General features: G+C 36.1%; 1 protein-coding gene across 24 annotated transcripts in view; it reads left to right on the forward strand.

The window, feature by feature from the left end:
• Nucleotides 1-24,993, forward strand: part of EPB41L2 (erythrocyte membrane protein band 4.1 like 2) — a 114,273-nt gene that overhangs the window by 34,530 nt on the left and 54,750 nt on the right. For 16 of the 24 annotated variants that reach the window (XM_032681330.1, XM_032681329.1, XM_032681325.1 and 13 more), the window contains 3 exons: nt 13,661-13,785; nt 14,790-15,268; nt 16,898-17,110. In XM_032681330.1, the coding sequence (XP_032537221.1) occupies nt 13,776-13,785; nt 14,790-15,268; nt 16,898-17,110 (702 nt within the window). In that variant the 5' untranslated portion in view covers nt 13,661-13,775. Of the gene's footprint in view, nt 1-5,053; nt 5,208-13,225; nt 13,360-13,660; nt 13,786-14,789; nt 15,269-16,897; nt 17,111-24,993 lie in introns of those variants that run through there. The other 8 variants (XM_032681335.1, XM_032681331.1, XM_032681336.1 and 5 more) reach the window with 5 other exon arrangements.

The following is a 24,993-nucleotide window of genomic DNA, read 5'->3' on the forward strand; positions in this document are numbered from 1 at the left end:
TAGTAGTAGAGTTCTCCTTAAATTAGAAGTAGAAAAGCATTTATTTCTGAAGCTGTTTCATTCATGTTATGTATTTGCCTCTGGCTTCACTTGTTATTAGTTGAACAGCTTTTAAGTACTACCTTTGAAAATCTTTGTTTTGATCAGTTGGCAAATAAAGGCGTTCACATAATTTTGTGAACATCTTACTTTGCTTGTTCTTCTATGGATATGATTTTAAAGAAAAATCCAGCTTGCATATTGAATTGTTTGTTCAATATTGAATCTTTTTGTTCAGGTAAGTCTAAACTGTCTGGATGTAAGCCAGGCTTTTGACACAGTTTGGCACCCTGGCTTTCTAGCAATGGTGATGGAATTAAGAATAAGGCATAGTACTTAATTGATAATCAGGAAGATTCTAAAAAAAGCAAGTACGATTAAGTGAAGGTACAAGAGGGGAGGGAGAAGAAAAGAGGATGAAAGAGATGCTTATACCTGAAACAAATATGAAGTAAGAAGAGTTTCATCATGTTGCAAATGGTGAAGCCCCCACATCATACCTTAAAAGAACCTTGTTGCAATGTCATGGGAATTTTAGGGAATCTGTTTCCCACTATGGGATTATGGAATCTTTTGCTCCAACATAGTTCTTTCTTCACCATTTCCATCTAAATGTCTCATGATTATGTGACTGTATATATTTAAAAGGCTTAAATGTGTGTCTTAACATAGAGTAACACAAGGTGGTAATTTTCAGAATAAGAGTTATATAAATCACTTAGCAGCTTTTTGAAGTCGTTTTGGATAGCTTAGCTTACTTTCCATTTTATGTGAAGTATGGTATGATATTTTGGTTCATATAACCTTTGAGAGACAAAAAATTGTCTCTTCATCAGTTTGAAACTCTTATTTGGATGTCACACCAAGTATGCTGTATTACTTATCTGTATATCTTAAAAGGAATGCCTTCAGTTTCAATCTGTTTCCCTTTTCCAGTAAGTTTACTTTAATATTTAAAATTTTTATCTCGAGTGTTGCACTGTATTCTGTAGATGTGCAGTCTAAAATTCATTCTCCTTTGTTGAAGACAATGAAACATTGTTTTAATTGGCATGAGAAATGCTGCAGTTTTTCTATGCGGAAAAAAGACTGCATATTCATTTTGCTTCAAGTATTGAATTGTTTCTGTGCAAATGTGGTCGTGATGATTAATGAAGTTGCCATGACAGCAGTACCTCATAAAAGATATCTGCCACCACAAAATTCTTCACCTGATGAGGATTTGGTTGATATGTGCACAATTGTGGTGAGATCTAATTCTGCTGAATTGTAATGTATAATTAGTGTTGGCTGTCTCATCCAGACTTGAATTGGACCTCAGATTATTAGTGATGTCACACAGCATGAATTAGCATGGATGTTCAACACAAAACAGGTATATCACTTGATGCACACAAACTTTTAGCTTGTGTAATAGTTTTCAGTAGAAATTGAGCTGGGAATACTTCTGTTTTATAATTTTAAAAGTAAAAAAGCTCACTTCATAACTCTTTGTAGGTTTCATAATTCCCATGTAAACCAATTCTGACACTCTGTGCACGTAGTACAATTTTTGTGCATGTCTAGAGGATCTCATAATGTAAACAGGTCAAAAAGACTTGTCTGTGCTTTTTCTTTTCTATATGGATTTGAGAAGTATTGTTATTGTCTAAGGAAAACTAAACTTCCCCTGTGGGACCATCAGCCTTGTATTTTTGGAGAGAAGAGACCTCTGGGTTTCAACTGAAAATAAGGGAAAGACTACAATGTTGTCTTCTTACATGGAACATCCAGAAGTACTTGATGTCAATATTTAAGCATAGAGGCCTTGAGAACTATTTTTGGTTTTACTGCTGTCTTAGTGAGCATGTCTTGTGTGTTACTTTCTCCTCATAGTATTCAAGTTTCTCTGTCTGTAAAATTTTTTGCTAAAGTCAGAATATTTTTATAGATGGGTCAGTTTTATAACTACCACAAAACACTTAGCTCATCTTCAGATAGATATTTTACACAGGTGTTTGGTCTTTGAGCCCTTCAACAAAAAGTAAACGGGATATAATTCATAATGTGTTTTAATACCAGAAAGAAGCCTACTGTGTAGGAACTGGTGAACCAAAGACGTATATTTTGCCTCTAATCTTGGTGTTGAATGAAACTGAAACACTGAAGAATATGTAAATAAGTCAAAAAACCAAAAGTGAACTAATTAGAATTGTCATTTTATGGATTCGGAGATACAGTAACCCAGTTTTTCCAGGAAATACTAACTTTTCACTTAGTTCATTAAACAATCCAATTGCTACTTAAAAATAAACACAGAAAATAATTGCAAGTGCAAAGGAAGGAGCACTCTGTTTAAATTGTACAATAGAGAAACAAGTCGTGAAACTTGTCAGGAAATAAATGTACAAAAATGAAGAAGCTACTGTGAAGAGCTTTAAAAGTGAGCAGCATATAGTTACTGGATCTCATGCGACCTAGCACTTGAAGGACCAGGAGACCCTGTGGGCTGACCAATAGCCTCTATGGTATAACTTTAACCTGTACTGGGATTCTGGTGTCTTCCCACCCTGCCCCCCTCTCTGGCTTCACTGCAGTTTTTTGGCTGTTTGACAAATCATGACCTTCTTTCCTGTTTTGTCTTCAGTGTCTATTTCCTGTTTTTTCCTTCCCTCCCCCACCTCATTTTTTTTGACTCCTGACTTTCTTTCCAGTGGTGTCTTTACTTTCTTTCACTATTTAGCTTGGTTTTTTCACAAGTTTTTTCTTCATAATAAAAGAGGAAGTAAGAGTTGAGAGCTACAGCATCAGTCTTTCCCTTTTAGCAAGTTTCTGTATCTTCTTGTTACTTATTGAATGTTAATTTGCACGGTATTCATACTGTTTCCCAAAATTCAAGTATGCCACATGGATTTATTTCTCCAGTCTTAACACAGAGCCAGACACATGCATTTTCTAAGTGCTAGAAGTTTTCATGCTTTTATTTGTTGAGGTTTGTATGTTTAGGCAGACTTTTGAGACTAGCACACCTGAGACTTCATCTGGACCAGACCTCCAGTCCTTGGTCTCTGACATCTCACTTTGGGAACTAATGAAGTAATCTTGATTTCTGAAATAACATGATGTCATTTTAAACAGGACCAAATCTCTTGTCTTTTTTGTTAATATGTGCTTTTTTTTTCTATTGCTTCTGCACAGGAATATGGCCTTTTAAACCCCCCCAGTTTTTAACCAGTATATCGTGGTAAAAAAAAAAAAAAGGCATTAGTTTGGTCTATTTGTGTGCTTGTACCAATTTTCCCTTTCTCATTGCTTTATATTTCAAAGTACTTAGGAGTTAAAAAATTTAGATAGGATGGGGAAAATCCATGACTGTGAGCTCCAGCATGATCTTGGATTTCACATTTAGTGCAATAGAAGTATACCCATAGAGAACACCAGGGTAAATATGCTTTCAAACATTTCTTCAGTCAGCACCTAAACTGATGAGGCCAAAATGAGGCAGAGAAACCCCCAAGCCAATGGGGACTGGAAATTTCATTCAAACAAGTCTTTGGCATGGAGTTCATAATGTCATGCTTTGTGTTTGTGTAATAAAATTAATTGTAAGATGATAAGTTGTTGTCAACTTGGATTGATGTTTGCATAAGACTGTTTCCAAGCTTTGAAACTTATCTGGATATATAGAATGAGAACTGAAAATGTAGCCAAAGAAGGCAGAATTTAAGGCCTCACTTGATTTGGCCTGAAAGCTTAATAATTCACCATCCCCATTTTTATGTAGTCATTAAAAGGCTTTTCAGCAGTGGGTGAGGCTGCTTTGGTAAACTGCAGTTTGTGATGTGTATTCTTATATTTATATTGGAATGTCATTGCAGTTGTGGTCAAGATTCTTTCTTCCTTGTCTACAGAACAGTTCTAAATACTCCTCCCTACCTTGTTCTTGGTGTTCACAAATGAATTATTCTTTTAAATGTTTCTTATCTGTTGTCATTCCCTAACTCTCCAAAGAAAACTTTGTTTAAATAGTTACTCCCTTGGGACTTCCATGCATATCCTGTTATCTGTTTTATATTACAATCTGTCATGCTGGGAATGTCCTTCCATAAAGCTCAAAACAGCTAAAGCACTTAAATGACTAATAAACATGTTAAGTGCTGAAGTCTAGGCACAAACCCAGCATTATTAACACTATATTTTGCCTTTTTTTCCCTCGTTACACTTGTTTTTGACCTCCAGATTCAGAAATTAATTAGACTTCTTTCACTTTGTCTAGCCCAGAGATGTGGCAGTGGTTGCAGTGTCAGTTGTGAAACCACTGCCGTGAAAAGCAGGAAACTTTTACAAAGTTGCTCGTGTTTTCACTCTTCTAATCAAATACCAGCATTCAGAAGAGCCCATGGGAGTGATGAAGTTTTGACTGCCAGTTTTATTTGCTCAGCAAAGAGGCATCTCCACTGCTTTTTGTTCCTTGGGATTGGCAGAGTTAATTCCCACAGGAGCAGTAGATGCATACTTTTTCGAAGAACAGTATTATCTGTAGTTTCAGTACTTCATGTGTTCCAGTAAACCTAAGTGTGTAGGAAATAGTTTGCAGTGTTGTGCTTTACATATAGCATTTGAGGTGCATTATAATTATTCAGAGTAGATGGCAAACACTGAGCAAAATTGCTTCTACTTTTTCAAGGAAATACTTCTGTTCCAGTAGCACATGAAAGAAAGACTCAGTTAACTTATGCTAGCTGCAAACATGAAAATTGAGGTACTGACACAAGACATCTTAAGGTGGCTAACCTCTGAGTTTTGAGGAATGTGGGATAGCAGTCAGGGAATATGGAATAACATTTATTCATTGCAGCAGGAGCTGAGAATTATCCTGTTTTAATTATTTTTAATTTGTAGTGTCTAGGTTTTCTTTTTGGTTGTGTTTGTTTTTGTTTGGGTTTTTTGTTGTTTTTTTTTTTTTTGGTAAAATGTGGTATACAGTTAGTAGCCTGGGTTTTACTTACTTGCATGTGTGTTAAAATCTCTGCAGGTCCTTCACAGTTGATTCATATACTGGTAGGAACATACCCAGCAAAGAGACAGCTGCAACTTACCTGCAGAAGTCCAGAAATACTTCACCATAAAGCCTGAAACTTTGCACTTATTTTGAATTTGGACTAAGCTTGTTTAAGATTAATTGCCAGGTATGCCATTTAATCAAGTATTTGACTTTGTTATTGGTGGGAAGTGGTAGCAGTACTAATTTTTGTGTTTAAACTTGCATCCTGATTCAGGAAAATGGACATTAAAAAATTAGTGGCAGGAGAAGATTCTATACATGTCCTCTGTATAAAAGATTTTATAATTTTATTGTCACTTTTTCCAACTTTGTTTCCCTTGATAATGGCAGACATCAATCAGTATTGTTAAAGTGGCTTGCTGAAGAGAACTGTGCCCTTTGTGATCAAAAATAAAGCCGCCTTTAAAGTGGAAATACAAAATTGATGTTGCTGCTAAAGACGACACTTTTTGTGGGTATGTTTACACCCTAAAGCCTTTGTAAACAGCATTTGTCTATTGAACTCTAGTCTTGCACATGACAGAGTAAACTGTCTTAATACATTTTTTAGTTGGTTTCTAGCCATTATTCCTAAATTGGATTAGCTGAAATAAAAAGTTAACAGCCATTTTGGATGTGATCTCAATAGTGTCTACGTCCGTATGATATTCAACCTCAATGTACTGCTGAAATAAAGTTACTGGTTATCTCTGCTTATGGAAATGACTTTTAAATGTTCTTGTTCAGGTCTGTCACTACCAAAAGCACAGGCTAGTTGCTTCCTGACGTTGAATCCTGGTATTGCAGAGATTCCTCTTTTTGCATGCTGTTGTACACTTCCTAAACATGTGCGAGGGTAATAATTCTCTATATGACTTCCACTGAAGAGGAAATAGATACTTGTCAAAACAATAATGCGCATCTGGAATTCCAGCATCCGGGAACTTTGTTATGCTGGGGCCTCTCAGTTTGCAGTACAAAAAACGCTAGTACATTATTTTTCACTGAGTTGGAGAGGTGCTTTGATTAACCATGTTATTGTAAGTGCCTTGGAAGCACACTGTATGCGAGAGTGAACTTAATATTGTCAGTATAAAAAGAAACTGTTTTTAGTTTTGCCAATACATTATAAACAGAAAGGATGAAAGTTGAAAATTGAATTTTTTTTATTGTGGCATCTAGAAATCAATCACCTCCAAATCAGAACAAGGTAAATAATTTACAGAACCCAAACAGGATTGTTGTTGTACATCCCCCCCGGTTTCTTTAATAAGAATTGGAAAAAAAAAGTATGTTCATTTGTGCTTCAGTGAAATTGTGGTACTGGTTTGGTGAGGTGGGATAAAGAGGAAGGATAGGAATGGAGATTGGAGGTACAGCATTCCTTAGAACAAATGAATGCTCACTGCTGGTTTTAATCTCTAAAATTATGGTTATCATGAACATTTAATGTGAACACTCAAAATCCCCTGTAAACTTGCAAAGTTGGTTTTAAAAATAGGAGAGAGATTTTTCTTAAAGCCTATGTTGTTCTTAGTTTGTTGGACAGATAACAGGAAAACAGAGCTGTCGCTTGATCCATGTTCATTTTCTGGCTGCTGGAATGAATTTGGAACTAAATCCCATTTTTCCACTTGAGCATGTCCTTCTCTAGCAATGTCATGGCCTGGGTGGGGTCACTTGTTCAATACAGCTTTTCCAAATGACTGTTGGATTCTCATCAGCTTACAACATTTCTTTCAGTGCTGGAGAACAGCACAAAGCTAGCTTCGTAAACAGATTGTATATTTGCATATGTACTCTGGCAAAGACAGATTTCTTGATTTAAATGAAGTTGCTCTTTGAGACTTACTTTTTTGCCTTGAGGTAACAGTGTATTTGTAGATTGGAAATACAGAAGGAACAGATTTCTGTTATGTTTGGATATGGTATAGGTAGCACTAAGAGCTGCAGCATGTATATTTGCTTAAACGTGATCTCAGATTCCAACAGGGACATCACAGCTTGGCTCTGTGTAACACTTAAAAGGTATTTATGTTCTGATTTTGTTGAAAGCTTTGGGGTTGAGCTTTGTAAGTTCTGTGGGTCTGTTACACAAACGATGCAGTTTTCAATGCATTTTATTTAGTTTGGGAAACAGCACTTTCTAATATTATTTTCTATGTTTTATTATACATTTTTAGATTGCTACCTAGTGTCAGGAGAGAAATTTTAACAAAATAATGTTTCAAGAATTCTCACTTATTTTCATGTTGCATAATATTATATTTCTGGAAAAATCAGAAGTATCCCTTCAACTGACTTATCCATTAAAACTAAGCCTTTAAAGTTGTGTCTGGATTGCAGTAACCAAGTTATTCATTAGGCAAAATGGAGACGGTCTGCAGCAGGTGTTTTATGAAACGATGAGGTGCTTGAGTGATGAGTAACAGGTATGTGTTGTGCTGCATTAATGGGAATAAGAATACTGAGAAATAGTAATGCTCCTGGATGCTGATTTCAGTTTACAAAGTTTAGGTGACTTCTCTAGGGTTACTTTACAGAAATTTGTCAGCATAATAGTTTTATTGTGAAAATATTCTATCAAAATTGCAGATAGTCACTTCGCAATTGTAGAGAGAAGTAGCTTTCTCTGTCACATTTCATCTGCTATCTAAATCCTTGATTTTTTTTTTTTGTCTTCATAGCAGTTTTCAGAATTACCTGTCTAACATTGTTGTTTCAGAACTACCTTTTAAGTTCTCATCATCCTATATAGGAAGTTGTCATTGTTTTTCTGGTAAGTTCTGTGTATTTTGTGTGTTGCAAGGAATGGTGACATCTACAATTTTCTTGCAGTACAAAATTAGTTCTAGGTACTTAATGATATTTCAATATTCATATAAAGACAAGAATGTATCTGGGAGAGAAACATTACATGTTTGCAAATAATCAAGTGTATGATGGCATGAATGTATGATGACATGAAGGCTAATGAAATACGTGTTATTTTGAATAGTGATCTCCCTATCTACATAAAAGGATGCTTATGAGTATAGTTGCTATTAACTCTGGGGCTGCTAGCCACTGTGATATGCCTGTAATTCCCTGGAAACTAGATTTGATAGGTATAGGATCTTTTGGAAAGACACAATTTTGTGCCATTTCTGCTCTTGGAGATCAGCTTAGATATTATGTGAACATGTGTATATATTTAGAAACACATGTTGCTGTATTAATTAGTTACTAGTGTAACTAATTTGTATTGTCATGGACTTGTAATTCACTGTCTGACTCTGAAGTTATATTTATCAAAATATGTTAATACTCATTATGTTAACACATCTATGAAAGCATTCCATTACTTGTCATAATTTAGGAATTACATTTGAAATTGGAATATTGTTGCTGTTTAAAGTTTGACCTTTTGAAACGTGCTACTGATTTTTAGAACTATTATGGCACCATCTGCTGACCAATATACAGACTGGCAATGTCACCTGGTTACCTCTTTGTGAATGAGCTTCCAGTTTAGGAAGCAGAATCATGAGGAGAAGGGGTGATTCTTTTAGTTGGCTTACATTTGGGAAAAATTATTTTTAGTAGGAGATATTATTACAAAGGCAAAAGTCTGAATCATAACACAGGTTTAGTTGTCTAGTCACCTGGATTATTGCTTAAGGCTTCTCTGTGAACTGTAAAACTTTAAAAGAAGGGATTTGAGGGTTTTTTTGCTATATGTGGCATATAGGATTGTTCTTGTTTATCAATGTGTTACCTTCTAAGCCTACGAAGAGGAGCCATAACAGCACAAGATGAGTTCAGGCCCCAGCTCCAGTGGTCTCGTCGCAGCCTGGGAAACCAATGGGCTTTGACAGCCTTCTGCCCTGTGGCTACTGCAGAGATTCATAAAAAAGCCAACTCTGCAGTCTGCCTCTTTGGTTTCTGCAGTTAACCTTGATTTTTTTGTTTTTTATGCACAGTGGTCATCAGGGAAGGAGCAAACTGAAACAGTGTCACATTTGGTGTGTAAATACCTAGATTTGAGTTTAATTGCTAGAGATCATCTTTGAATAATCATTCAAAAATAGGTGATTAGGTTTTATGCATGCAAGACATACCCATTTCCTGTGGGTTTTCTGTTGTAAAATTTTTGTATCGTGTTCAGTAGTTTGCTAAAGTGTTGATCTTTGACTTTAGTCTCATCTATTTTTTCTTTTTAGGAATGTGCTTAAAAATGAATGTAATCCAAATTATTAGATTCAATTTTCAAAGTATATTTGTATGTATATATGGTTCTGTGTCTTCATAAATACAGATAAGGATGCAAGTTCCCGTGGGAGAACTGGGGCTCTCTTGGGTTGATATTTGACCAGAGAACAATATTTAATTGGGAACCATGTGATGTAAATGTCAGGTTGATATAACTAAGGTGATTTTAGGGATGTTTTTGCTTTCCTAAGGATCTCAAAACTGAAAACTGCTTTCTTGAGTTGTTAATTTATTCCTTTGTGTTCCCAGCACTCCATGTCTTTGCAATTGTAGTAATCCATCTAAACAATAACTAAATAGAGAAATTGGATTAACTTTTTGCTTTTTCTGCTAATAGAATGTGTGCTGGTTATATTGGTACCTTCAGCAAAACGATGCTACAGAACTATGGGATGCCATGAGTTTTCTCGTTTACATACTAGTGATAAAATACAAGTTTTAAAATTTAAAAAATCTAAAATAAGGTTATTTAGTTAGTACATTCAGCCTGATTTGAAATATAAATTGTTGTGCTCATCAGAAAATAATATATGCTTTTGAAAAAGTCTTCTAGGTATAGTACCTGGTTTCCTCAGGTATTACCTACTGGTTAAACTAGACTCGTTTATATTCTAAAATTTGAATGACTATTCCAGCTAGGATTTTACTTTTTTATGTTTTTTACATCAACAAATCTTATTGCTGTTGAAAGCAGCAAGCATATTGTTGATATAAATGATGTGTCCTAACAAACTGTGAAATGCGGAGCAGTCTTCTGCTGTGCTTCAGAGTATTTGGAATATTTATGAAGGTAACGATTTTAAAAATAAATATGGTGCTCCAGGAAATTGCATGGCTTTTAGGTGCACTGAGCTATACTTTATTTCAGAAGAAGTAGGTTGATAATTTTTTTTTTTCTTCTATGACATGATGGTTTCTCTGTGAATCCTAGTAGACTGGTGGAGGTATAACTATCAAAGCAATTTTTATTTCTTGGGTTTGCTATAAATTTCAGTGGCAAACTGAAAAAAGAAAAGTTTACGACTACCTCTTTCTACTTTTTTCTACTTTGATGTACTCAGAAAATAAGTAAAATGAGATCCAGAAACATATGGAAAAGGGATTTGGTTTGTTCATCTATGCTGATAAATAAGAAATGCCATAATAGAAGCAGTGAATTAAAACGTGGATCATCATAGAAAGCTTCATTTCATGGCAGTTGGTTTTAGCTCAACATTGTCTGTGATCTTGGAACTATTATTTTTTTGTTTTTCTTTCCCTTTCTCTCGCCTTTTTTTTTTCCTTTCATGTTATACTTGGTATGTCTTCTTTTCATATCTTACCTATAGTGTTAGGAATCCTTCTGGTCAGAAAACTGCATTTCGAGAATTGCTGCTAGGAACTGGAAGAAAGGTATCAACCAACTGACCAATCTGTATATTTGAGAGGAAAGAGTGGTAAGAAAAGAAGTTAGTGTTCTGTTCAGCCTTCAGGCCTCAACTCTGGCCAGCATTAGTATCTTCTCAGTGGAATAAAAATGGAGAGGAAGGGATGAATGGAGAGGAGAGAGAATATCTGTTGTCCTTAGTTGCTTCCTGATCAGCACCCTTGCTTGGGGAAGTTGTAGAGTTATGATTAGGACAGATTATCTGCTCCCTGATAAAGTGTGACCTGTTTTAACAAAGTCATTTTCTCTTCAGCATTTGCCACATTGTTTCCAGTACTTTTTGCCATCCCACCCTCACCTTGGTCCTTGCAGTTTGGGTAGGCATTCAATCTGCATGAGCCATGTTTTCTGGAGGATTACAAAAGATACAGGTGTTATCACTTGTTTTAATGTGCATGGGTTTAATGTCAATTGCAAAATCTATCAAGATTTTTCCCTCTCTGTTCAGATTTTGGTAATACTTCTATTTGAGCATCTCCCTTAAGATTCCTTCTCTGTTGTCTACTCCTTCTGCAATATTCTTATTCTCTTTTCTCAATGCAAAATGAAATATGGATTTAATGTTACCTTGCAATACAAAAAAGGTGAGATGAGGAGAACCCTATCCTGCTGCAGCTGTTATAGAGCTTAAGAAAATTATAGGGGCAAAAATATATATTGTGCTTAATACTATGTAGTAAGAGCAAATGAGAGTTTACTTGGAGACAGGAGAGGAAGAGAACACATGATTGAAATTTAGAACTCTGAATTCTCAATCTAATTTGATTTATTTCTTCTCAGTCTGAGACAGATGCTGTCTGCTTCTTATTTCCATTTTCTTTCTGGCACATTACTGGCTGGGTGGGATCTTGTGAGATCTTTGCTATCAGTGCAGGAGGGGATCAGGAAAAAGCCCTTTCCGGAAAACTGTGATTACGTGATCTGCTTGACTACAGTGAAAGTAACATCAGAGGCTTTACAAACTGCAGTAGTAGACTGATGGCAGAACTCCAGTGTTTTGTCTCTCCTATCTCTGTTTTTTGGTGAACTACAACACTGGAGGATTGGACAGAGCATTGAGATAAGGGAGTATGGGGAGGGTAGGTAGACCCAATTTTCTGTTCCTCAAAGGGTGACTAATCCATGCTAAAATGCAACTCTAGAAAAAAGGTTATGTAGTAGAGGAGGTAGGCATTTTGGGAAAACTATGCCTTGTACTGTTGGTCAGTGCCCTTGTTCAATAAATTCATCTACTTCTTCACAGTTCATTCAGAGATTACTGGGAGTATAAAGAAATATACAGGCTTAGGAAACAAGTGTGTTTTGTTTTGTAGGTATTTCCTCTCTGTTCCTAATTTTTTTCTCCTTGGAAACGAGTTTATATGAAACTGAGCTCCTGAAAAAACCGCCTTCTGCTGTGGGCATCAAATGAAGGCTTTAAGTGGACATGGACAGACCTATTCAGACAGCACAGGGGCTGTAACAAGGTTCCCTTGCTTCTGCAGTATAAACCCAAGTTCTCCTTTTAACTATAACTTTATGAAAACCTGGACACATTGAGATGCAGAACCTTTCTTATTTCACACTGAGCAAGTTTGTACCACCCACTGCTTTCCTGTCTAAATTTAATCAGTTAAAATGTGTAAACTTGATGTCCTCAGTTTCTTTTATTGTTAGAACAATATCATAGCAGTGTGTTTACTTTGCTCAGTTCAAAGGAATTTTCTGGAGATGTCTCCTTTTGACCATATAACCAAAATGTGATCTTAATTTTGAGAGTGGTAGATAATGAATTTTTATTAGTTTGTACATTTATTTTATGCATTTCTTCATATTTTGAAAAGTAAAAAAGCATGCAGGTAGTGGTTTTCCTGTACTTCTTTGAAGATTTGCTTATCAATTTTTCTGAAATTGTTTTAGCTACTTTATGAGAACGAATTAGTTCTATTTTAGAGCTATATGAGAAAAAAATCACACCATCTCTGTTAATAATGAAACCTGAATTTGTTAAGCAGCATGGATTGTTATTCACTAATCTGCAGAAATTTTGATTTTTCTCTCAGGAAAAGTTGATTTTGATTCTCTATATATATTTATTTTTTGGTTTGATAACAAAATTTTACATTATAATATTAAGATAGATAACCTACCATTAGGAAAGAACAACAGCATTTCTGTGTAAAATTCCAAGGTGATAGCAAAATGTAATTTGACTAGTAGTAGCTTTAAAACTAGCATACTAGTACATGGCTTTAAATAGCAAATTCTTGAATCTCAACCGTCAAATGGAAAGCTGCCTTTCAGAGGCCTGTTACCTGTGAGATAAATAATACCTATATGATGTTTACTACTCTATCACAACAAGCTTTATTAATATTAATAAAACTTCAAGTATTTTATTAAAAGTGATAGAAATTACATAACTGTAATACTTAAGCTTGAAATATATTTAGAAGTCTCTAGTGTACTAGTAAAGATACTCACTTTTCATTTACATTTCCCCATAGGGGAATGTTTTGGGTTTAGATGGTGAAATGCTAAGTGCTGAACAAAGAAACACCCACAACATTGGGTCTTAAGAAGCTTATTTAATATGAATTTGTAATAGTTCAAGGCTCCTGTGTCTAAGCTTCTTTATGAGGTAACTGTCAAGATTGTTTCCTTTGGCTTAGTATTGTTCATCTCTTTTGTCAGAATGGCTTCTCTGGTATATTTAGGCATCTATTAACTTCCTTAATTTTTTCCCCCCTCCTTGGGAATAGCTTAGTTTAACTGTTTCTGACTGCCTATGAATGTGATTTGGAAAGCTGGAGACGAAGTATTGCTGCTGCCTTATGACCTAAACTAGTTCCCAGTTGACTTGAAGTGCAGTTAAAAGTGTTGAGCGAGTTAATTGCATCCAACCTGAACTAGATAACCTCCTTGACTCTTTTTTTGGGCAGGGGTGAGGCAACAGCTGTTGAGTTTAGCAGGAGTCCTAATAGCCTCTTGACTCTACAAGCACGCAGTGATCACCATCAGTTGTAATGAAGAGGGTCCAATGTTGTAAAGATAAAAATGTTATGTTGTAAGTAACCTGCTAAACTTCAGGCCAGACAAACAGACCATCAGTTTAAAATTAATTGTTTTCAGAAGGGTGTAAATAAATGCCAGTAACATCTAATGGAATCTAACTATTTTAAACTTGTGTTGGACCCTCACATGCTTATTTTTGTTGACTCACTTCAATACATTGGATAAAAAATAGTTATATTACATTTTCAAAGCAATGCAACAAAATCCAGTGCCATGCAGATAACAAAATTTGTTCATTCTAGTTAATGTTTTTAAATACATATCACTAATGTTAAGATTATTATTATTGCATATCCTGTTGTCACAGTATTATGATCTGTCTTTAATTTCACTGAAGGAAGAGTAGTTAAAAGTGATGAGAGTATAAGCATTATGTATGATTTTTTTGTTGCTTGATATGAACTCCTGATTAAGAATGCAATGTTAATGTAAAAAAGTATGCTTGCCAGCATTATTATTAACTTCAGTAGTATCACTGACTTATAATTTCCAATTTTTTTTATATTCAGTCTAGTGCTCACCATCCTTTTGTCCTGTTCTTTGGTAATCTTGCTCTTTCATTTTCTTCCAATAATTTCTTTCAAATTGGTAAGCATCACTGAATAGTAGGGGGGTTGTATCTGCTAGTTTTACTGGAGAAGGTGGATACTCTTTTTGAAATTTTCAGTTTCTGGGTCAGCCAAGGCGCCAAGTAGAAAGAACTGAAGTTACATAAAAGACAAATGCATTTCAGTGAGCACACTTAAATTTTTATCAAGGAGAAGGAAACTGTTTCTAGATGTATCTGTCTAGCTTGATTTTTTACAAGTCTGTACCTGCAGAGCACTAAGTTTTAGTGGACTCGTTTTACTTGTGAACTGAGAATTTGAAAAGAAGAATTTCTTTAACCCTAATAAGTTTAATAATCTACAAGAGTTTCCAAAATACTGCAAATAATTAGTCAGTAAAAGTAATGATGCTGTGTAACAAAACTGGTTTTGTTGTTGCTCTTTTTAGTGTCAGTTGTGACAATGACAACTGAAGTTGGCTCAGAGGCTGAAGTAAAGAAAGATTCTGAGCAGCCGGGACCAGACAAAGCCAAGGACAAGCCTGAAGAAGCATCAGAGACTCCAGAAAATCAAAAGTCCAAGGAAGCATCCTCTGAAGAAGCTCAAGATTCTTCTCTCCCAGAACCAACTAGCCAAAGTAGTCCAAGTAGCCAGAAGAAGCAAAAAGCTTCACCTGAAAGCAAGGGTATTTCTCGTTTCCTTCCCCCCTGGCTTAAGAAACAAAAATCATACACCTTGGCAGAGCCCAAAGATGAGCCCAAGAAAAAGGCCACAGGGGAAGAACAAGTAATTGAAGAAAGCGAAAGCCAGACACCAGAGGGGGTGGGTCAGCCAAGAAAGAGCTTGGAAGAAGCAAGTGAAAATCACCATAATGCTAAAGCAGATGACAAGGAAAAACAGTCTGTCAGCAGTGCTGAAACACCACAGGTACATGTGGGGAAATCTCATAGATACTTTAGAGTAATTTTAATGAAACCCTATTCATGACTTATGTAATTCATACAAAGCTTTGTTAGTATCATATTGGGGGAAAAAATGATAGCTACTCCAGTAACTAGGCTTCAGTATTGATTTTTGTGAAGTTGTATGTCAGTTCTTAACATTCAAACTTCATATTCTAGGTTTCCAAAGATAAAGTGCATAGAGAATGTTTTATATGAGGAAGGGCTGAACAGTTGGTACTAGTCAGCTTGGGGAAGAGAAGGATCAAGGGGAATCTTACCAATGTCGTGTGCAGTTAGATGACAAAAAACAATGGACCTAAATAAAAACCATGACATTACATCTCAAATCTCAAACAAATTCTTTTTACTGTGATGGTGATGGGACCCTTACTTGGTAAGGAAACGATGTAGCCCAGGTGATGATGGTGCAGAGGATAGGCCTCCCAGGAGTAATAAAGCGATGGGTCAAACATTGAAACAGGTTGTGGATGTTGTGGAGTCTTCACCTGGGAAGAAAGTAAAACCTCAACTAGATATGGTCCTGGCTAAACGTCTGTGTGCCCCTAGAGGGGCCCTAGGCAGTTGGACTAAATGATCATTGTAGGTCCCTTCTTCCTGCCTCCTCCTTTCTCTAGCAGTACATACTGAGGAAATTTCTGACATTTCTTCCCAGTACTAGCAGAAAGGATTGAATGGGTAATCACGTCTCAGCCTAGGCATTGGCTCTGTCTCTGTGTAGGGAGGAGGCATGTACCTTCTTATGAGGGTGAGACCTGTGGATCATCTGAAGAAATTTGAAACAAACAAACAAACAGAAAACAAACAAACAACAAAAAAAACCCCAACCAACCAACCAAAAAGAACCACCAGAAAAACCCAACAAACACCCAACCCAAAAACAAGTGAAGTACAGTTTTTGACAAACTATGTTTGTCCAGTTTAGCTGGGTTTCCACAGGATGGCAAAACCCCACATCTCTACTCAGAGATCAAACCCTTAGCCTGATGCAGGACATGCTCCCAAACTGAATGACTGCAAACATTTTGAGGTGTGAAGTACCTGTTATTTCCCTGGGGAGGTTTTTTTTCTTGTTGTACTCATTTTTAGAAATGCATGAGCCATTTCCCTCAGAGAAACGTAATAAAACAACAGCTGGAGAACAACAGTATTCCATCAGAGTGAGGGTCCATCTGGCCCAATACTTGGTCTCCAAAGTGGCTAACCACAATGGACTAGATGATGATGAGGTCTCTACCAACCTCAACCGCTCTGTGATTCTGTATCACTTGTCTTTAATGAATGCTAGGTTTTAGTTAAGTATAATTCCTGGAGCTTCTTGAGTTCTTTCTCTTAGGAAAAAAAGGCAATAAAACGTAGAAAAATTATCTAATTTCAAGGAAAGGAAAAAAGGCACCTTCTGTGGTTTGAGAGCTAGAATATCTGGTCCCCAGGGAAGACCTTAATACTTGTACTGGTTGTTGTGCTTCTAATATGTGTATAACTTTAATGAAAAATTAATGTCTTATTTCTTAGTAGCTTATAAGAGAAATGTACAAGTTAAAAACATCCACCTTCCTGACTTTCAGTCATTGTTTAACTGTGTTTTATATAGCTTGTCAAAGAAGATGGCAAAGAAATGGAAGTAGAGAAAGCTGCAGAGAAAAAGGAAGAAAACGAAGAAGAAAAGGAAAAAAGGGAAACAAAAGAAGTGCAGACAGCTGAAATTAAAACAGATGACATTCCCCAGAAATCTCCCAAGAAAATCAAAACAGTGCAGTGTAAAGTGATGCTTCTGGATGGCACAGAATACAGCTGTGACCTAGAGGTAAGGCATCAAGTCTCTATATAAAGAGCTTTTTTCTGCAGAGAAAAGGAAAACTTGTTTTTTTGTAGTAAGTGTTTAATGCTATCACTAGAGGTCAGTTAACATTTCAGTTTAAAGCTCCATCATTAAGACTATATCAGTTTATTCTTAAAAATGCCCTCTGAGGTACACTAACAAATCCTTTCAATGCTGATCACTTGGCAGCTCAAACTAGATTTTTTTTGTAAGACATTAAAATTTTCCTGAAGATGTAGGGTCTCATGTACTAATGAAGTTTTTTTTTTTAGTTAATGCATTAAATTTTTTAAAGTTATCTCAGCTGGAGATCTGAAGTTTAAAAGAAGTTCTCTTCAAAGAAAAATTCTGCTACAGGTATAAAACATGTATTCCTTTTTAAAACTGTTCTAGTTCTGAATTTTCATAGTTGCATGGATTGCTTGTTTACAACTGTAAATCACTGGGTTAGATATTTTATATATGTGTCTATTAAATCTGACTTAAAATCACTAATATTGATCACCATAACTGGTCTACTCTGGCCTCAAATCGGGAGGCCTGGAGACACACCATCTATAACGCAGCTGTCTCCTTTGAGAATTCACGCAGGATCACTCTCGAGGAAAAAAAGGCAATGCAGAAAGAACCGTGTCTTGCAAATTACACCATCTAAGGAGTCTTTCTGCTGCGCCTTTTGCAATCGGATATGTCTGTCACGTATTGGCCTCATAAGCCACCAGCGTGCCTGTAGCAAAAGTGGATAGAGCCTTCCCAAATCTTCGTTCGCGAAGCCAAGCCATGAAAATCACTAATAGAAATAGGAATTTTGAGCTGTATGGAAAATAACTACTTGGGTTTTATGGCCTTCATACCCTTTGAATATATATGTGTCCAAGTTCTAAGTCAAATGGTAGTTTTTTAATATTTTAGACCAAGACTAAATTGCAAAATGTGTAACTAAAGGAAAGTAGGAAACAAGTTGCTTTTCCATCTTCTTTTAGTGAAATAAGTCTTGGTTTGAATTCTGAGAATTTTTCTGTGAGTAGGTAGTAAGATTACTTCAGGCTAGTACTGTTCTCAAGAGGTGTCAGTCACTTCAGTACAAAGGTGTGAGATTGTTTTCTATTATGAAGTTCAGTTGTAATCACTTTTGCCAGTAGGAGATGCAACACTAACTGTGGTAAACTGCAGGATGTCTTCAGGCACACTTTCTGAAAGATCTGGAATGGTTTTAACAAATTCCCTATTTTATGCTAGACTCATGGATACCCTAGAAATAAGCTCATTCATTTAGTACTGGGATATGATGTCCCTTTGGAAAGAAGACAGTGCTCCTTATAAGACAGATGGTATTCGGAAACCAAACTTTCAGCCAGTCAGTTGTAAGAAACAGTAAAATTTGCATAGCTCTGTTTTGTAATTCCATTAACCCTTGCAAACGCTTGAAAACTGTGTTCATAGTGCCTGAAGGCTTCAGCCTTGAGTCTCAAAGGTTGTATAGGTGATATTTTCAGAAGTTCTTCTAGCTAGTAGCACCAAAGCCTGATACTAATAATGAGGCTTGGTTCCCTTACACAGCTGCATCTTAATCATAAAAGACTATCTGCTTTTCAGTAGTTGTTTTTGCAGGACAGAGCTCTAAGCTGTTCTTGGGTCCTATTATTTTTAAACTTTGGGGAAATGAGGAATCCAGTGAATTAAATAGCTGGTGAAGTCTGTTTGGTTTTCTGATGGTTCATGTGTTGCTTCCAGTCAGTCATTCTCTTTGTGAAACGTCTCATTGCTAGTCATACGAGATGGCTCTAAGGTGATGAGAAGTTTCTATGGCCAGATAAGCTGCTAGTTTAGAATATCATAATTTCCATTTATAGGTTCAGTAAGCTAAAGATGTGACGATGATTCAGCATGTTCTGCAAAATGGTACTTGATGCAACACTCACAGCAAGTAGACATTAAAGTGAGTGTTAGAACCACAGTATGTTGGTAGTTATGTACAGAATTAATATTTTTTTGTAAGAGGTGATAATTTCCTTACTCGGGTCAATTCCTCCTTTACATTTCCCTCCTGTGTTTTACACTGGAATATCTGCTTGTTTGAAATGGAGGGAAAGCAGTTGTTCTGGACCACACCCCTGAACATAGTTGTTATATTTTGCATGGTGAAAGTAACTGATCTGCTGTGGTGCCTAAGCTGAATATCTGAGTTAGAAAGAAAAGTTAAAAATCTCTGCCTTTTCGAAAACTAGACATCTAGATATATCTTCCATATTGATCTAAGGACCAAACAGTGCCAATGTTATGGCATTTCCTAGACTGAGCTGATTTCTTGAAAATATTCTGATTTTTGTCTAATATAAATTATTCAGTTTTTGATGTAGTACACACATCACAAGCCACTTGGTGGTGCAGGCTTCTGATTGAAGCCTTTTGTCTGCTCTTCTGCTGTTTCATTTTTTCCAGTGTCTATCAGTCAGTCCCAATGCTGTTTGATTGTGGATTCCTTTAGACTCCCTTAGTATTTTAATTGCTTCCTGTGTACAATTCCTTTTGTTCTGTGATATAGTACTGGATGGGTACTACTGAACTGTTCCTCCGGATCTTGCAAAACTAATAGACAAGACTAAAAAAGATGCCTGTTTTTTAAGCCTTTCAGAAGTTTCATAATAACTTAAATCTTATTTCATGCATTAGTACAGCTTGCTTTTTAAACCTGTTCTCTAATAAAACTCTTCCTGTCAGCAAAGAAATTCTTATTTGTTGTTTATCAATGTAAAATACTCCTTGGGAATGTTTTGCTGCAGTTTGATGGAATTTTTAAAGTTTCTGTTCTATAGTTGATACTAATACAAGCTTTCTAAGGCTTCCATTTATAAATTTCTATTCTTGATGTTAAAACTGAACAATTTCATTGTATATTTCTTAAAATACAGTATTTTAATTCTACATGGATCTTCCCTGATCGTGTCAAATATAGAACACTGCACCATAGATTAAGTTGACTCTAAAAAGCAATAGTGGAGCCTTCATTAATGGTAGTTAGGCTTGCTTATTTTTTATGCTGTGGTTCCAGCAGAACATGAAAAATATACTACAGAATAATTGCTCTCTGCAACACATTGTATAGGGAGTTATGTACTTATGGTCTAAAGTTGCAGGAATTTTGTCATGAGAAGTTCTTGAAAAGTTTTTATTTATGTATTAGTATCAATATGTATAGAGAAATATATATATATGAATTATATATAAAAAATTGACATAGATACAGTAGTAATCCTGGAGTAATTGTTGGTTTTGTTTGGTCCGTGTCTTCCCCCCCCCCCGTCCCCCTGCATAAATGATGTTTATATCTGTCTGGTATCTCTGTATGTTAATTAAAGGCTATATGAGTTTTATCTTCCTGAGCTTTTCCCCCATCCTAAAATGAGACTTAAATGAAATTGTGGCTTACCACAGAGCTAAGATACCATTTTGCATTTATAATGGAAAATTATATTCTGCAATATTTTGAGTCTGTCATGATTCAGTTAAGTTGTTTGATAAGAAATGTTTTCTTATTACTTGCAATAGAAGTTTGCTGTAAGAACAGAAGAAAAAATTAATTAAGGAAGAGAACAATGTGGTATAGAAACAATTTGTTTCGTATGTTCATTTAAATCATTTGTAGGACATGAGCAGTGCTGACTGCAATATTATAGATGAATTCTTGTTCTTAAATACACGTAGAGTTTATGTTCTACTACTGTGCCAAAATATGTAGTGTCCGAAGGCTGCTTCAGTCCTTGGGAAGACTATTGTACAAATCCTTTTTTAACTTTTTCAGGACAAAAAGACGTTTGGAAGTAGTGGGGATGGATTTACAAAGGGGAAACCATACTTTCTATAATGTGGTGACTGGTTCTGTGGATGTGGGGCAATCTGTGAATATAATCTCAGCTTTAGCAAGACTTGACATTTTCCCCATGGTTGTTCTAGGCATAGCTACAATTATGTACATTAGCTGAGGTCTGAAGAGACCTCTGGAGGTCATCTGTTTTGAAATTCCTGCTCACAGTGAGCTGGTCAAGGCCTTGTTTTAAAAGATTTGGATGATTTCAAAGGGTGCTGACTCTAAAACCTATCTAGGGAAACTGTTCTGTTGTTTGGTCACCCTCAGTTGATATACACTCACATTCATTTTCTCAGTTGATTCCCTGTACTTCAGTTTGTGTTCATTTCTTTCCAATCTGTCCCTTGGCATCACTGAAAAGCCTGGCTCATCCCCCCAGCCAGGTATTTATACACAAGGCTAAAATGTCCCAGAGCCGCCGCCTCTCCACGCTGAACAGTTCCACTTCCGTCAGTCCTTTCCCAGATATCAGATGCTTGAGGCCTTAAATCAGTGTTGCAGTCCTTTGCTGGACTGTCTCCAGAATGTCCAAGTCTCTCTCACACTGGACAGCTAAGAACTCCAGGTACTGAGCAGTGAGTGAAGGACCATATCTCGAAGTAAGAAAATAAATCCCTAAATAATTAAGAACAATTGGAAGACTGCACTTTGAGACTTCATACTGTCTGGGAGGATAGATGACTTCAGGCATAATATCCCTAGCAGTTTCGATTGACAGCTTCTAAAATGACAGCTCTTTTGTTACTGCTCAGTGAATTCCATGATCTATGCCAGTTGTTTAATCTGACAGCTATCTCTTTTATTTCCTTCTATTTTCCCTTATTTTAAAAAGTAATCTTAGAATAGATTCAGGTTTTAGCTGTGCAGTTCTAACAGTTGTTTTACTTTAATTTCTGTTCTTTTTTCTGTTCAACTTATTTGTAATTTTTCCTGAAAGAACAGAATATTCACTGACAATAGTCTGTGTACTTAGGAAGAAATGCCATTTCAGTAGACCAGAAACTGCTCGCTAAACTGCTGTCCACATGATAGATTTCTATCCTGCTTATATTCCCTTTTGCTTTGTGAGCGTAATTTAGTTTTAGATATATTTGTGGCTACATTTCTTCAGCTCCAGTGCTTTAAAACACTCACTTAATTTTTTATAGCATGAGTTCTTAATTTTGGATATGGAAAGAACAAAACCTTGTTTCGTATCATGTCTTGTAAAAAAACATGTACAACCATTCCCTTGTCCTCACTTTCCCCCACCCAACAGTGAAGCTGATTTTGTTCTTTATTTTGCTAGATGACATGTTTGGTACAAATTAAATTAGCTAAATTTCTTGAAAAAGACTGGATGTAAAAAGAATTTTTCAAGCTTAGAAATGGATATTTCAACTCGATAAGGTGCTAATAAGCTTTTAAAGAATACATAAGACAATTGTATTGGAAAAAAGGTTATAGTTTTTGCTTAAGTTTGGTGTTTAACAATAGCGTTCACCTGGAATTATTTTTTTAAAGTGTATTATTGCTGAGATTTACAGTAAGCAGCAAAAGCTCTGTAGAGGTTGTCCTGGACCAGGCTCTCCATGCTTCACTAAACATTTTTAGAAATTTAGTATTTATCAAGTAGGAAGTGGATATCCTAACTTGCTGAAAATTGAGTTCAGCTTGTGTTGGTTTGTAAGTAAACCGGTGGGAGAAATGAACCCAACTCAAGAGAGATTACAAGTCAGAGTTACAATTTACAAAAAGATTACAATAAATGCAATGATACAGAGAAAACTGGTTTTAACCCACAAAGACAGGTGTATAATCAGCACCCTGGGACAAGAACAGAATGGTGTTTGTCAACCCCTGTGCTGAGCACCACTGGCCGCACTGGGTGCAAAGAAAATGAAAAGGAAAACCTATTGGTCTGGATGATGGTTGCAGTCCTGTTGAAGTGATGATCACAGTCTTGTCAAGAGTGGCAGTCACAGTCCTGTTGAAGTTCTGGTCCTCCTCTGGATCCAAGGAGTGGTACCAGAAGTCCCAAGATTACGTAGGCTCAGGTGGTACCTCTCCCAGGGCAGGGAGTTTCACAATGGGTGATTTAACTCTGAGTCATGGGATATTTTTGGAATCTTTGGTCTAGGTCGTGTCAGCTGCCTATTATGCCAGTTCATTATGGCCCATTAGCAGAGATGACCCCTCAGACTGGATGTGAAGGTGCTAATGCCTCTCTGGAGGGGAGTTATCACAGCTGAGTCATCGGTGTGAAGACATAAAATACTCCCCCCTTGTAGTCTAAGGTGTCAGGTGTGCCCCGGGCAGCTGCTGCAAATGGTCCATTATTAACAGTCATCAGAAATGACATAGAGGGTGTAGAATACACAGTTTTGGTTATACCCACATAGTGATAAACTGGTCCTGGCCGGTGTAACTAGAACAAGCTATATTCTGAAACATTTGAGTTCTGCAGTACAAAACTGAGATAGGTAGAGAGATTAATTAAAGTGAGTAGGTGAAGTCCTGTAATTGTAGAATGACTGAAGCCAGTTTGTGGTTGTTGACATACTTGTTTTATGTCCTGGCTACCACAGAATGTTATTTGTAATAATAATCTTTATGTTCTCAAGAGTCTTCTTGTCTTAGCAAGACGAGATTCCCTGTAAGCAAGGGTTAATGGTACATTATTGTCAGCTGAAAAGGGCAGGGGAAGTAGGTTTTACATAAGGAAATCATATATCATGTCACTGTCACTTTTTTACCCTGGATTCTTCAGAAGGGAGTTTAAATTTGGGAGCAAAGATAAACCAGTATAAATTGCAATCCAATTATAAATTTAGTTATAGCACTAAAAAAATTGCATGGATGTACATTTTGTTCTACCTGGAACAGTTTCAATTTATTTGGAATGGATTAAGTAAATGTGAGAACTTATTACATTAATAAAAAGGGATTTATTACAGTTTAAAGTCCAGATAAAATAAAATTGGTGTAACTTCTGCGTAACGAGGCATTTTCTCAGAATCTATATTGAGTCAAAGCACTTCTTGGGGAAAAAAGTATATGTGACATGCAGAATGTATTGAGAGATACATTAGATTGAAGAAAAACTGGTTTTTGGGACAAAGCCTTATGAAAGTAAATTCCTGTGTATATCTTCTCTCTGACATGTTGTGTAATTTGCTGGTGAGTGGTACAAAATAGAAATGGATGGGAGATGCTCAGTTAGAAACAACACAGCTTTAGGATGTTGAGATAGTAAGCTTATGTATGAAATTGTGGCGAGGAAAAAAAGAACAGTTCATGGTGAATTAGTTTTCAAGGTGATATAGAAACATCTTTGCAAATGACTATAATTTGATGCTGTTCTTCCATAGTTCAGAATTTGTCATCAAATGTAGTTGTAGGAGTTCAGATACATTTGTACCTTTCTTTTTTCTTTGCCATTTGTATGTTTTGTATAGACATGCTTGTTTCTGCATATCTTTCCCATTGTCCAGGGCATGCCTGACATGGTTATGCTTGGCTTCCAACATAAAGCAAATCTCAGATATTTGTCTTTTTTGAAGGTTACTTTGTAAATTAATTTATCACCTTTTGAAAGTGATCTGTTCTTTTGCCCCTAGAACTCTTTATTTTGCCTTAATAGATCTTCTGACTGGTATCAACTTGCCGTTTTGAATTTTAAGTCAATAATTGTTTATCTATGGAACTGTTCAAATCGATATTTTGGTCTCTTTTGTGATTATTTTTTTTTCCCATCTGTCTTCATAATTTTACTTCCATAGATGCAAATTTTAAGGACCTAGTTTAGTGCCTTTCTTGAGTATAGCTTCTCTCAGTATGCTCGTCTGAATGACAGTTCAAATACAACACCTAAGGTGTTGCCCAGAAGTCCTTAACCTTGTACCAAGTGTTCCTCAGTTCATTGTTGTTTGAAATTCTCACTGTAGTGTTCTGTGGTTCTTGATCTTTCTCAGAAGTGAACTGCAGTCAATTCATCAGTGCTGCGTTGTAATCAGATGTA

Source organism: Chiroxiphia lanceolata, chromosome 3 (genome assembly GCF_009829145.1).
Source record: "Chiroxiphia lanceolata isolate bChiLan1 chromosome 3, bChiLan1.pri, whole genome shotgun sequence".
NCBI lineage: Eukaryota > Metazoa > Chordata > Aves > Passeriformes > Pipridae > Chiroxiphia > Chiroxiphia lanceolata.